This window comes from Helianthus annuus, chromosome 3 (genome assembly GCF_002127325.2).
Source record: "Helianthus annuus cultivar XRQ/B chromosome 3, HanXRQr2.0-SUNRISE, whole genome shotgun sequence".
Lineage (NCBI taxonomy): Eukaryota > Viridiplantae > Streptophyta > Magnoliopsida > Asterales > Asteraceae > Helianthus > Helianthus annuus.
Window position 1 is genome coordinate 143,498,149 of NC_035435.2, and position 15,486 is coordinate 143,513,634.

The 15,486-nt window shown below is 39.8% G+C and overlaps 1 protein-coding gene across 1 annotated transcript in view; it reads left to right on the forward strand.

Annotated features, from left to right (window-relative positions):
* The window catches only part of LOC110932160 (brassinosteroid LRR receptor kinase-like), a 51,689-nt gene that overhangs the window by 23,945 nt on the left and 12,258 nt on the right, over positions 1-15,486 (forward strand). Inside the window, exon 3 of the mRNA XM_022175518.2 lies at positions 11,126-11,159. Within this exon, the coding sequence (XP_022031210.2) occupies positions 11,126-11,159 (34 nt within the window). The remainder of the gene's footprint in view (positions 1-11,125; positions 11,160-15,486) is intronic.

The following is a 15,486-nucleotide window of genomic DNA, read 5'->3' on the forward strand; positions in this document are numbered from 1 at the left end:
TGTGTCCAAATAAGCGAATTCAACCGTTCATATAAGCGGTCCAAACTGTTTGAATTAGCGGTCCAAATTGTTCGGATGAACGGTCCAGACGGTTTGTTCGAGCGGTTCCAAGTTGTTCGTTCGAGCGGTTCCAAGTTGTCCGTTCGAGCGGTTCCAACCGTTCGGATGAGCGATCCGGCTATTGTTCAGATAAGCGATCCGGCTATTGAGCTAGTCCAAATAAGCGGTCCAATATGTCCGAACGAGCGGTTCACAAGTGTCAAATAAGCGATCCGTTCGAGCGGTCTGTCCCAAAAGCGATCCAAATCAGCGAACCAGCCCAGATTCCTTCGCAATTTCGAACCGAAAAACCTTGATATCTTCCAAACGGCTTGGAATTCTGATCTGAAACTTTCCAGGGTTTGTCACAGTACTATTGCGCACAATCCCTGAGATTTTGAATGATTTTTGACCGTGAAATCTTTTCGAATCAGATAAGAAGGTGTAGAAGTAAGAATATCGAGTGAAAATCGAGCTAAACAGCAAGAACTCTTCCTCCTGAGCTCTGATACCACATGTAGGATCGTTTGCTGACCCGATGAGTCGATCAGAAGAGCACTTAGACTAGTTCAGAGGCGGAATTCATTGAATTAGTCTTCGTAAAGCTTGATTTCACAATTTAACTGTCTCCTTTATTGATCCGCTAACAAGTTACAAGAATGTGGAGACAAACGGACAGAGCTACGCCTTTACACACACTAACCTTGCTCACAATACTACCTGGATCGCTTATACGACCTATCTATATATAGACAACATGGGCCGCTCATATGGACATGTCCATATGAGCGATCCACATAGCTACCAGATAAGCGGTCCATGATTACCACATAAGCGGTCCATACCATTTGTCCCTCGAGCGATCCATCCACCTGTCCGCTCAAGTGGTCCTAACCTAATTGACACAAAAGCGACCCTAACCTCTAATTGGACTAATGAGCGGTCCAACAACTTCAATTCTATACAAGCTTTCTTACTTTCCTATTCCTATACAATCAGCTCTGCCGTAAGACTCGAACGAAGATGTAGTCGACAGACAACTGCACCAACAGATCTCAATCTCAACAATCTGGGTATAAATATTCCAGTTCGAGATAATCCTGAAACAAGGATTCATAATACCCATCCTTAACAAAACATCATCGGAAATGTGCAAAGTGGCATTCAAACAAGAAACATGTTGCGGAACAACAACAATGCAGGCTTGTATGCAGCTATTCGAGAATCCGGGCAACAAAATGATTGGTCTTTCGCGTGTTATGTCTCACAGGAAGAACCAAGAACTTGGAAAGAAGCCATGAAAGATAACTCTTGGGTGGAAGCAATGCAGGAAGAATTGCAACAATTCCAGAAGCTTGGTGTCTGGAAACTCGTAGAGAAACCTGCTGGCTACAAGAAGATTGGTACCCGTTGGGTGTTTAAATGCAAAAAGGATGACCGCGGAGTTGTTATCCGGAACAAAGCACGTTTAGTCGTTCAAGGTTTTCGTCAGATTGAAGGGATCGACTACAACGAAGTGTATGCACCAGTGGCACGTCTCGAAGCAATTCGAATCTTTCTAGCCTATGCGTCCTTCAAAGGGTTCAAGGTTTATCAGATGGACGTGAAAAGTGCATTCTTACATGGTGTGGTAGAAGAAGAGGTGTACGTCGAACAACCTCCAGGTTTTGAAGATCCTATCCATCCCGATCGGGTTTGGTTGCTCAACAAAGCTCTCTATGGTCTTCATCAAGCACCGCGAGCTTGGTATGCAACCATATCTAACTATTTGCTGGAGAATGGTTTTCGAAGAGGTCTTATCGACTGTACTCTTTTCATCAAAGAACAAGATGGAGATCTTCTACTGGTACAGGTATACGTTGATGATATTATCTTTGGTTCTACTAATGATGTTTTGTGTAGAAATTTCGAGCGCATTATGCAGGATAAATTCGAGATGAGTGCTATAGGGGAAATGACTTTCTTTTTGGGCCTACAAGTGCAACAAACTGAGTCTGGGATATTCATCCATCAAACTAAATATGTTGGTGACATCTTGAGCCGGTTCCAGATGTCTGATGCAACGCCCATTGGTACCCCATTGCCATAAAATCACAAAATTACTCCAGATTTAAAGGGTGAAGCGGTTAGCCCCTCATACTACCGCGCGATGATCGGATCTCTTATGTACCTCACAGCATCAAGGCCAGATATAATGTACCCAACGTGCCTGCTTGCCAGATATCAAGTTAACCTGAAGGCCTCACATCTTGCAGCTGTAAAAAGGATCTTTCGTTATTTGAAGGGTTGCCATGACACCGGTCTATGGTACCCTAGGGATAATAACTTTGACTTGATAGCTTTCAGTGATTCTGATTTTGGCGGATGCAAAATCGACGGCAAATCCACAACGGCTGGATGTCAGTTTTTGGGAAATCGCTTAGTCACATGGCAGTGCAAGAAGCAAACGTGTGTCGCTACATCAACATGTGAAGCTGAATACATTGTTGCCTCAAGTTGTTGCTCCCAAGTTCTTTGGATCCAGCAACAATTACGCGACTACGGTTTTGAATTCCTAACTACTCCTATTTACGTTGATAATTCTGCTGCTTTACAAATCACTAGAAATCCTGTGCAGCATTTGTGACATCTGTGCTTGTGATCATTGTAAACAGTTCAATTATCAATGAAATAAAGTTATTTGATCCCTATGTTTGTTTGTTTATGTTTGATGTTTTTCATATTTTGACTTTTATTCGATTTCAAACTCTATATCGCTTTCTGGAGAATTATGCGCAAACTGGTGCGAAAACGTAGTCAGTTTAACGCGACAAATACTCCGGAACATCAATTTATGCTTAACATACCTTAAATAACCTTTACATAACTTAGAAATAAGTTTTGAAGGCTTTGGTATGGCAAAATCTAGTATATTCGCTTACAGGGACTAAAATTGACAAACTGCGAAAGTATGCCGATTTGAACTGTAATGAACATTCCGGAACATGCCCATAAGTTAAACACACCCTAAATATCCTTTACATAGCTTAGAAATAGGCTTTGAGGGGTTCGGTGTGCTAAAATAAACTTTTGGGTCATTCAGGGACTAAAAACGTCAAAAAGTGCATAAGTTTGCATTTTCGCGCATAACTTACGTTCTGAATACATCCGGACATCCAAAAATTTATGTAATCATTAAAATATTATGTTTTAATGATTGGCTTGTTAAAAATCCATTCGTCGCGCAATTTGGACCGTTTTTGCGTCCGTTACGACTTCCGTCGTAATTAACCGAACAACGCGATCGTACGGCCAAACGAACCGACATCCGAGATATTTTTGAGCACATTTTAAGTTCCCTATACTTTAACTTCATTTTTGAGCTTTGAAATGGGGTTAACGGGGCTTAAACGTGTCAAAAATGGGCCGAAATGCATGTTTCTCAAGTGCAGGGACCATTTTGCAATTTCTGGAAAGTATCAGACCTGCAAGGTCCTTACGGACCGTAAGACCTACTCCATACGGTCCGTAAGCAGATCCCAGTTCAGCAGAAATCATTTTTAATAAAACCCAGCTGCTCCTTGGTTTTGCAAATTGTTTTAAGGTTCCTATGGGCTGGTTTTAGGGTCCCATGGTTTCACAAATCAGTGGGCATGAGGTGTATGGCTAAGATTGAAGCTCGGTTTTCGATAAACGATCCTAACGGTTGTGCGAAAACTATAAATACCCCCACCCATTTCATTCTTTCCCCACTTGAATTCTGAGATTTTCTCTAAGTTGAAGTGTAGAACACTTCATACCTGAGAAATACTTGGAATATCAATCTTGCGGGGACCTTCTGTAAGTATTCTTTCGCGTTTTTCGTTCGTTTTAGCGTTAAAGTCAAACTGCGTTTGACTTTCTGCATTGACCAGTTTATGGTCAATGCGAAGTTCGTTTGAACTTCATAACGTGAGCGTAATCACGATGGTTATAGTCCCTAGCGACTATACCTACTGATTACCACGTTATCTAGGCTCAGTGACGAGTCGGAGTTTCGGCCAAAATGCGTTTTCTCACGTATTTTGTAACCAAACTACTCTAGGGTATTAAAACCGTTTGTTTTAATACCAAACCTGTTTTCTAACTTTACTAAACATGTTCTAGCATGTTTAGCTCGTCGCTTTTAGATTTGTGCTTGTTTAGGGTCGTAAAGGTAAGCGATCTAATCAATCGCTTATGCTTACGAACCCGACCCATTTGGTCGATCATTAGGATCCGACCAAACATTTTAGGTGACCATAGTTGTGTAGGGAATAACCTTCCGAGGTTATACCTTATGGTCACGACGTTTAAGTAGTTGTATGATAAGTATTTCTTATGCCTTAGGTAAATTACCAAAATACCCTCTTTGCGCCAAAATTCATTTTAAGCCTATGTAACATAAATTTTGACATCTAAACTGATTTAGCAACAATATTAAGCATGTTAAGGCATAACTTGCTTGTCATAGGACTAGTTAAGCATTCCGAACGCGTTTTACGCGAGTGACGCGTTAAAGTAGCATAAGCTACCTAAACGGGTCGTAACGGGTCAAAAGCACTTAGGATAAGTTTCGTTTTAGTATGTAGGCTTTGTCAAACCATATTACATAAGTTCCCATACTTATTTGGTTTACGAACCCTCGTACTACCCGATCCACCGATAGGTCCGTTTATTAATGTAGATACCTATATAGGTGCCGTTCGTTTCCCGTGATCTTCTAGCATTGCTTGGTGGTTATCCTACGACTTCTAAGCAAACTCAAGTGAGTACATAGTCCCCTCTTTTACTGTTTTCCAAACATTTTGGGGTGAAACACATGTGCCTACTTGTTACTTTCATGCTTTCCATGTTTTCACAACTTATACTTGCTATGTTCATTAGTACACTATTAGTGCATGATTTCATTATGTTTTGCTATGTATGTTAACTTAGCATGCTAGCACATTGATTTACATTACATTGTTTTGCTATATATGTTTACATGGCATATTAGCACATTGTTTTACATGACTTTTCTACTTTGTATGTTTACTTAGCATACTTAGTACATTGTTTTTCACATAACTTGTTTACTTTTGGTATGACATTTGGTTTGCATAAACGGTTCTTTACTACATTCATTAACATTAGCTACGCCGCTCGGTAGTAAGTAATGGTACCATAGGACTTGACAAATCCCGTTCCTGACATCCTGGGTTGGTTTGGATGAATGGAATGACTGAATCCGAAAACATTTTACTTTGATAACCTTTACTCTAAGGTTATCCTGCTGTCTCAAGGCTTGAATGTAATGCGTTAACTTACCACATAAATGTTTGTATCAATAAAACAAGCTTTTACTTGGCAAAACATAACTTTTTGATTTATTCAAAATACTTTGTTTTGTTCCTTTTTACTTATGGTTAAGTATTCTCATTTCGTTACTTACCATACATAACTTTTGTTTATACTTAACTACATGACTACATTTTGGGTTTTAAACATATGACAATGGTTTAGACAAGAACATTTGATGGTTGGTTTAAACATGAACTATATACTTTGGTGGTTTGTTTAAGTGACTTAAGTAACGATATATGTGTAGTATGCTACAAGCATGGTGAATACGCCGCTGGTACTTCCTATATATAAGTGCTTGTATTATATTACATGACATACCGTTATTTAAATCATTCAATTTTGGACTTATACATTTTTGCAAATAACATATTTTTCACAAGACTTTGTTTTACAAAACAATTTATTTCATACAACTTATTTTTACTTGGTTATTCTTTTAACCATACATCATTCTTTTATACATACATATTAACTGATTTGTTATCGCTTTTCAAACATTTTATAAGCAAACACTTAAACTAGATTCATGACAAGTTTTCATTAAACATTTTCTTAAACCTAAGTCATGAATCCTATTTTCATAAAACCTATGTTACTCACAGGCATTTTTATGCTGACGTACCTATTTTCACATGTGTTTCAGGAGCTAATGCATAGGATGATCGTGACACGCTAGGGTGGACTTGGGCCTTAGTGACATAAAACAGAGCTAGACTTAGTTTAATTACGTTATGCACTCTTTATTTCAGTAGTTTTAAGACAATGTAACACGATGGTTCTTGTTTTGAACAATGTATTCCACCCTTGGGTGATGAATAAAATTTTATTTTAATTACCATGGTTGTGGAACAATAATTCTGTTACAACACTCCCCGACGTTTCCGCCACGATTTGATGTTTTACGTGGTCGGGGTGTGACAGAAGAGTTGGTATCAGAGCCAATGGTTATAGGGAATTAGGTTATTAGTAATGCTTTGACCTAGACTATAATCTTTCTAGGACCCCAACACAAGTTGTCTTGTGTTTAGATCTTAAAACATACACTTCACCTATCCTTAGGTGATCAACAAAACAAGAACCTAGTTTTCTAAAACGATTTTTGAAAAACAATCCTCTGTTTTCAAATAATTTATTATATGGTTTTGAACCCTTTTGATTTTTCAATTTGATTTTGAAAATTTATCATTTGTTTTAATGATTCTTTTGGCCTTGTGCCTTCCAAGTTTTCAAAATCTCGTCAAAGTTTTGGGTTCTAAATAGTGTGAACACGTGCAAACTGGAAGGGTGAATGCATGTACCCTCGGTTTTCTGTCTAAGGCTAGAGTGTTCGTACAAATCCACATAATCGGACCAGTCACTCTTACCTGGGAACTCTTGGGGTGAGTGTTCACTTATAGGCGAGCATGTCTTCGCTAAGCATTATTTATGGACCCATTTACTTTGATTAGTCACTGTGTGTCATTTGTTTGCTTTGTGATACGGACGAATGACCACCATCCTTGCTTTGTTGATTTTGTTCCGTCTCGTTCTTTTCATCTAATCATCTCACTCGTTTCCTCTCGTGTTTTCCTCTTTTTAGCATGCCTCCTCGACGCGAAAATCCGCTACCGAATGCCGAACTGGCAGAAATCATCGCACAGCATATGGCTGCTGCGTTCCCGAATCTTATTGCTCAGTTTAACCAAGCCAACATCAATCAGAACGCTCCTTGTAACTTCAAGAGCTTCAATTCGGCTAAACCACTCAAGTTCAGTGGTACTGAGGGGGCAACTGGGCTCCTTCAATGGTTTGAGAGCATTGAGAATACTTTTCGACATGTTCAGTGTCCTGATAATCGCAAAGTCGAGTTTGCTTCTAGTGTTTTTCAAAAGAGGGCGTTGACATGGTGGAACGGGGTCATGAGAGATCGTGGTGCTGAAGTTGCTTTAGCACAAACATGGGCAGAGTTGAGGACTCTCATGATGAGTGAGTTTTGTCCTCGTCATGAACTGCGAGCATTGGAAAGGGAGTTCGATGATCTGAAACAAGTAAGTGGTGAGCACCGGGCGTATACTGATAGGTATGAGGAGCTGAGTTTGTTATGCCCAACAATGGTTACCCCACTTGATAAGGCTATCGAAAGATACATCGATGGTCTACCTGACTCTGTGCAAGACATAGTTACTGGTAGTAAACCTACCACTGTTCGTCAGGCAATCGAACTATCTGCAACGCTGACTGAGTCGCAGATACGAAAGGGTAAGTTGCATAGAAAGGGTGACAAGAAGGGTAAAAAGCAGGATTCTGAGAAGAAGGAGAGTAAGAAAGGTAAAAACAAGAAGGGGAATGATGCGGGTTCTTCGAAGGGTTCGAGGAAGCGGAAGGCTTCCCAGAACTATGCCGTTACTACTCAGCCTCAAACTGCTCAAAATCAGCCTGCGCAACCTCTTGCCAAGAAACCATACTTTGGCAATGCACCTTTGTGCAATAAGTGTAACGGACATCATCAGCCACACCACCAGTGCCGTCAATGCACCAACTGCGGAAGACCTGGTCATCTTGCTGCTACATGCCGCATTCCTGTCAATCAGAATCGGGCAGCTCAGAACCCGGCTCAACAGGTTGCTCAGCCTCTTGCTCAGCAACAAGGTCAAGCAGCACGACCTCACTTCCCACCAGGCTCTTGTTACAACTGTGGGGATCTGACCCACTACCGTAATCAATGTCCAAGATTGGTGAATGCAAACCCGGTTCAAGCTCAGGCTCGTGGACGAGCTTTTAACATGAATGCTGTTGAAGCGCAAGCAGACAACGAGGTGGTGAACGGTACGTTCTTTGTTAATAATCAACCTGCGTCTGTTCTTTTTGATTCAGGGGCCGATAAGAGTTTTGTGTCGTTATCTTTCGAGCCCTTGCTTCGCGTGTCTAGAACGAAACTAGGTAAGCCTTTGACAGTCGAAGTTGCGAGTGGTGAACCCGTTGTTCTTGATTCTGTTCTTCGCAACTGCCAGTTGAACCTTAGCGACCATCTTTTTCCTATTGACCTCACGCCTATGCAACTGGGAAGCTTCGACATTATTGTGGGTATGGATTGGTTAGCCAAGCATCGCGCAGAGGTAGTTTGTTTTGAGAAGATTGTTCGTGTGCCACTTTCGTCAGGTGAGATACTACAGGTTCGTGGTGAAAAGCCTGCTAGTAGCCTCAAGCTTATGTCTTGTTTTCAAGCTCGGAAGTATCTGCGAAAGAACTATGTGGCCTTCTTGGCACATGTTACAGTAGATAAAGACCAAGGTAAGTCTATGCAAGATATTCCTGTTGTTCGGGATTATCCGGAGTTGTTTCCTGAAGAATTGCCTGGTCTACTTCCTGCACGCCAAGTCGAGTTCCGTATTGATCTTGTACCTAGTGCAAATCCTATTGCCAGGGCTCCATATCGTCTTGCACCGTCTGAGATGCAAGAGTTGTCTAAGCAGCTTCAGGAGCTTTCTGACAAAGGTTTTATCCGTCCTAGCTTTTCACCTTGGGGTGCTCCCGTTCTCTTTGTCAAAAAGAAGGATGGATCCTTCAGAATGTGTATCGATTATCATGAGCTGAATAAGCTTACCATCAAGAATCGATATCCCCTACCTCGCATTGATGATCTCTTTGACCAGTTACAGGGTGCTACTTGCTTTTCGAAGATTGACCTTCGTTCTGGGTATCATCAACTTCGTGTGCATGAAGAGGATATTCCCAAAACAGCATTCCGCACTCGATATGGGCATTATGAGTTCACAGTCATGCCATTCGGTTTGACCAATGCTCCTGCTGTTTTCATGGACTTGATGAATAGGGTCTGCAAGCCTTATTTAGATAAGTTCATCATCGTTTTTATTGATGACATCTTGATTTACTCTAAGACGCAAGCTGATCACGAGCAACATCTCCGTCTTACTCTGGAACTCCTAAAGAAAGAGCAACTTTTTGCCAAGTTCTCCAAGTGTGAATTTTGGCTTAAGGAAGTTCAATTTTTAGGACATATTGTCAACGAACAAGGTATTCATGTAGATCCCTCCAAGATCAGTGCGATTAAGGATTGGGATACGCCTACTACTCCTACTGAGGTTCGTTCTTTTCTTGGTCTTGCGGGTTATTACCGCCGCTTCATCGAGAACTTCTCAAAGATTGCAGTTCCTCTAACTGCTCTAACTCAGAAGAATAAACCCTTTGAATGGGGTTTTAAGCAAGAAGAAGCATTTCAGACCTTGAAGCAGAAGCTTTGTGATGCACCTATTCTGACTTTGCCTGAGGGCAATGATGATTTTGTTGTTTACTGTGATACATCGAAATTGGGTCTTGGCTGTGTTCTGATGCAAAGGAACAAAGTCATAGCCTACACATCAAGGCAATTGAAGGTACATGAGAGAAACTACACCACTCATGATCTTGAGTTGGGTGCAGTTGTCTTCGCTCTCAAAATCTGGAGACACTATTTGTATGGCACAAAATGTGTGGTTTTCACTGACCACAAAAGTCTCCAGCATATCTTCAACCAGAAAGAACTCAACATGAGGCAAAGACGTTGGGTCGAACTCCTAAACGACTATGATTGCGAAATTCTCTACCATCCTGGTAAAGCGAATGTCGTGGCTGACGCATTAAGTCGTAAGGAACGCACTATGCTTCATTGTGTTCGTGTTCAATCTGCTATTCAAGCTTGATCTGATATCCAAGCACGCATTACTCAGGCTCAACAGGCTTGTGTTTCACAAGACTTGATGGGTAAGGAATTACCCTATCACATTAAGCCTGATCTTGTGCTGAAGGAAGATGGATCGTATTATTTCATGGACCGTTTGTGGGTCCCAAGCCAAGATGATCTTCGCACTCTGCTTATGGATGAGGCCCATAAGTCTCGTTATTCTATTCATCCTGGCTCAGACAAAATGTATAAGGATCTTCGTACTCAGTATTGGTGGCCTGGTATGAAGAAAGACATTGCCTTGTACGTTTCAAAATGCCTTACTTGTCTAAAGGTTAAGGCTGAACACCAACATCCTTATGGTCTTTTGGAGCAACCAGAGATCCCAGTTTGGAAATGGGAAAACATTGCTATGGATCTCATTACTAAACTTCCGCGCACTAAGAAAGGTCACGATGCCATTTGGGTAGTTGTTGATCGTCTTACAAAGTCAGCGCATTTCCTGCCGATCCGTGAGAATCTATCTGCTGAAGATCTGGCCAAAATCTACGTGGATGAAATTGTATCTCGACATGGTGTTCCTTTGAACATTATTTCTGATAGGGATGCTCGCTTCTCTTCTCGATTTTGGAGAACCATGCAATCTGCTATGGGGACCCAACTCAATCTGAGCACAGCTTATCATCCACAAACAGATGGCCAAACTGAAAGAACAATCCAGACTTTGGAGGATATGCTTAGAGCTTGTGTGATCGATTTTGGTGGTAGTTGGGATTCACATCTTCCATTGATTGAATTCTCCTACAACAATAGTTATCACTCCAGCATCAACATGGCTCCTTTCGAGGCTCTCTATGGTCGAAAATGTCGTTCACCAGTCTGCTGGAATGAAATAGGTGAGGCTCAGCTTACTGGACCTGACCTCATTCTAAAGACAACTGACAAGGTTAAGAAAGTTCGTGATAACTTACAGGCAGCTCGAAGCCGTCAAAAGAGTTACGCGGACCGACGACGCAAGCCCTTAGAATTCCAAGTCGGTGATCGTGTATTACTTAAGGTCTCACCTTGGAAAGGTGTGATCAGATTTGGAAAGAAAGGAAAACTTGCACCTAGATATGTTGGACCATTCAAGATCGTCGAAAGAATCGGCAAGGTAGCCTACAGACTTGCATTACCTCCTAAACTTGGAAATGTTCATCCTACCTTCCACGTATCCAACCTCAAAAAGTGTTTAGCTGATGAGAACCTCCACATACCACTTGACGAAATTCGTGTTGATAAAACACTACATTTTGTTGAGAAACCTGTGGAAATTATGGATCGTGAAGTCAAATGGCTTAAACGCAAGCGCATTCCGTTGGATAAAGTTCGCTGGGAATCTAAACGTGGACCTGAGTTTACTTGGGAACGTGAAGATCAAATAAAGGCGAAATATCCACATAAATTCCCACGAGTTTCCTCTAAACAAATTTCGGGACGAAATTTCCACAAATAGGGGAGACTGTGACATATGTGCTTGTGATCATTGTAAACAGTTCAATTATCAATGAAATAAAGTTATTTGATCCCTATGTTTGTTTGTTTATGTTTGATGTTTTTCATATTTTGACTTTTATTCGATTTCAAACTTTATATCGCTTTCTAGAGAATTAAGCGCAAACTGGTGCGAAAACGTAGTCAGTTTAACGCGACAAATACTCCGGAACATAAATTTATGCTTAACATACCTTAAATAACCTTTACATAACTTAGAAATAAGTTTTGAAGGCTTTGGTATGGCAAAATCTAGTCTATTCGCTGACAGGGACTAAAATTGACAAACTGCGAAAGTATGCCGATTTGAACTGTAATGAACATTCCGGAACATGCCCATAAGTTAAACACACCCTAAATATCCTTTACATAGCTTAGAAATAGGTTTTGAGGGGTTCGGTGTGCTAAAATAAACTTTTGGGTCATTCAGGGACTAAAAACGTCAAAAAGTGCATAAGTTTGCATTTTCGCGCATAACTTACGTTCTGAATACATCCGGACATCCAAAAATTTATGTAATCATTAAAATATTATGTTTTAATGATTGGCTTGTTAAAAATCCATTCGTCGCGCAATTTGGACCGTTTTTGCGTCCGTTACGACTTCCGTCGTAATTAACCGAACAACGCGATCGTACGGCCAAACGAACCGACATCCGAGATATTTTTGAGCACATTTTAAGTTCCCTATACTTTAACTTCATTTTTGAGCTTTGAAATGGGGTTAACGGGGCTTAAACGTGTCAAAAATGGGCCGAAATGCATGTTTCTCAAGTGCAGGGACCATTTTGCAATTTCTGGAAAGTATCAGACCTGCAAGGTCCTTACGGACCGTAAGACCTACTCCATACGGTCCGTAAGCAGGTCCCAGTTCAGCAGAAATCATTTTTAATAAAACCCAGCTGCTCCTTGGTTTTGCAAATGGTTTTAAGGTTCATATGGGCTGGTTTTAGGGTCCCATGGTTTCACAAATCAGTGGGCATGAGGTGTATGGCTAAGATTGAAGCTCGGTTTTCGATAAACGATCCTCACGGTTGTGCGAAAACTATAAATACCCCCACCCATTTCATTCTTTCCCCACTTGAATTCTGAGATTTTCTCTAAGTTGAAGTGTAGAACACTTCATACCTGAGAAATACTTGGAATATCAATCTTGCGGGGACCTTCTGTAAGTATTCTTTCGCGTTTTTCGTTCGTTTTAGCGTTAAAGTCAAACTGCGTTTGACTTTCTGCATTGACCAGTTTATGGTCAATGCGAAGTTCGTTTGAACTTCATAACGTGAGCGTAATCACGATGGTTATAGTCCCTAGCGACTATACCTACTGATTACCACGTTATCTAGGCTCAGTGACGAGTCGGAGTTTCGGCCAAAATGCGTTTTCTCACGTATTTTGTAACCAAACTACTCTAGGGTATTAAAACCGTTTGTTTTAATACCAAACCTGTTTTCTAACTTTACTAAACATGTTCTAGCATGTTTAGCTCGTCGCTTTTAGATTTGTGCTTGTTTAGGGTCGTAAAGGTAAGCGATCTAATCAATCGCTTATGCTTACGAACCCGACCCATTTGGTCGATCATTAGGACCCGACCAAACATTTTAGGTGACCATAGTTGTGTAGGGAATAACCTTCCGAGGTTATACCTTATGGTCACGACGTTTAAGTAGTTGTATGATAAGTATTTCTTATGCCTTAGGTAAATTACCAAAACACCCTCTTTGCGCCAAAATTCATTTTAAGCCTATGTAACATAAATTTTGACATCTAAACTGATTTAGCAACAATATTAAGCATGTTAAGGCATAACTTGCTTGTCATAGGACTAGTTAAGCATTCCGAACGCGTTTTACGCGAGTGACGAGTTAAAGTAGCATAAGCTACCTAAACGGGTCGTAACGGGTCAAAAGCACTTAGGATAAGTTTCGTTTTAGTATGTAGGCTTTGTCAAACCATATTACATAAGTTCCCATACTTATTTGGTTTACGAACCCTCGTACTACCCGATCCACCGATAGGTCCGTTTATTAATGTAGATACCTATATAGGTGCCGTTCGTTTCCCGTGATCTTCTAGCATTGCTTGGTGGTTATCCTACGACTTCTAAGCAATCTCAAGTGAGTACATAGTCCCCTCTTTTACTGTTTTCCAAACATTTTGGGGTGAAACACATGTGCCTACTTGTTACTTTCATGCTTTCCATGTTTTCACAACTTATACTTGCTATGTTCATTAGTACACTATTAGTGCATGATTTCATTATGTTTTGCTATGTATGTTAACTTAGCATGCTAGCACATTGATTTACATTACATTGTTTTGCTATATATGTTTACATGGCATATTAGCACATTGTTTTACATGACTTTTCTACTTTGTATGTTTACTTAGCATACTTAGTACATTGTTTTTCACATAACTTGTTTACTTTTGGTATGACATTTGGTTTGCATAAACGGTTCTTTACTACATTCATTAACATTAGCTACGCCGCTCGGTAGTAAGTAATGGTACCATAGGACTTGACAAATCTCGTTTCTGACATCCTGGGTTGGTTTGGATGAAAGGAATGACTGAATCCGAAAATATTTTACTTTGATAACCTTTACTCTAAGGTTATCCTGCTGTCTCAAGGCTTGAATGTAATGCGTTAACTTACCACATAAATGTTTGTATCAATAAAACAAGCTTTTACTTGGCAAAATATAACTTTTTGATTTATTCAAAATACTTTGTTTTGTTCCTTTTTACTTATGGTTAAGTATTCTCATTTCGTTACTTACCATACATAACTTTTGTTTATAGTTAACTACATGACTACATTTTGGGTTTTAAACATATGACAATGGTTTAGACAAGAACATTTGATGGTTGGTTTAAACATGAACTATATACTTTGGTGGTTTGTTTAAGTGACTTAAGTAACGATATATGTGTAGTATGCTACAAGCATGGTGGATACGCCGCTGGTACTTCCTATATATAAGTGCTTGTATTATATTACATGACATACCGTTATTTAAATCATTCAATTTTGGACTTATACATTTTTGCAAATAACATATTTTTCACAAGACTTTGTTTTACAAAACAATTTATTTCATACAACTTATTTTTACTTGGTTATTCTTTTAACCATACATCATTCTTTTATACATACATATTAACTGATTTGTTATCGCTTTTCAAACATTTTATAAGCAAACACTTAAACTAGATTCATGACAAGTTTTCATTAAACATTTTCTTAAACCTAAGTCATGAATCCTATTTTCATAAAACCTATGTTACTCACAGGCATTTTTATGCTGACGTACCTATTTTCACATGTGTTTCAGGAGCTAATGCATAGGATGATCGTGACACGCTAGGGTGGACTTGGGCCTTAGTGACATAAAACAGAGCTAGACTTAGTTTAATTACGTTATGCACTCTTTATTTCAGTAGTTTTAAGACAATGTAACACGATTGTTCTTGTTTTGAACAATGTATTCCACCCTTGGGTGATGAATAAAATTTTATTTTAATTACCATGGTTGTGGAACAATAATTCTGTTACAACACTCCCCGACGTTTCCGCCACGATTTGATGTTTTACGTGGTCGGGGTGTGACAGCATTCAAAGACCAAACACATCGAAATCAAATATCACTTCATACGTGATTGCTTTGATAAAAGGCTAATCGATGTTGTTAAAGTCCACACCGATGACCAACGTGCCGACCTTTTTACCAAAGCATTTGACAAATCAAGATTTGACTTCTTATTATTGGTAAACGGCATTAAGGTCAAGCCAGAGTAAAACCAACATCGGAAAATCATTTTTGTAAATACCTTTGTGTTTAAATTTGTCTTAGTTTATTGATTTTAGGGGGAGTAAATCCAAAATTTGAAAAATCCAAAAACATCGAAAAA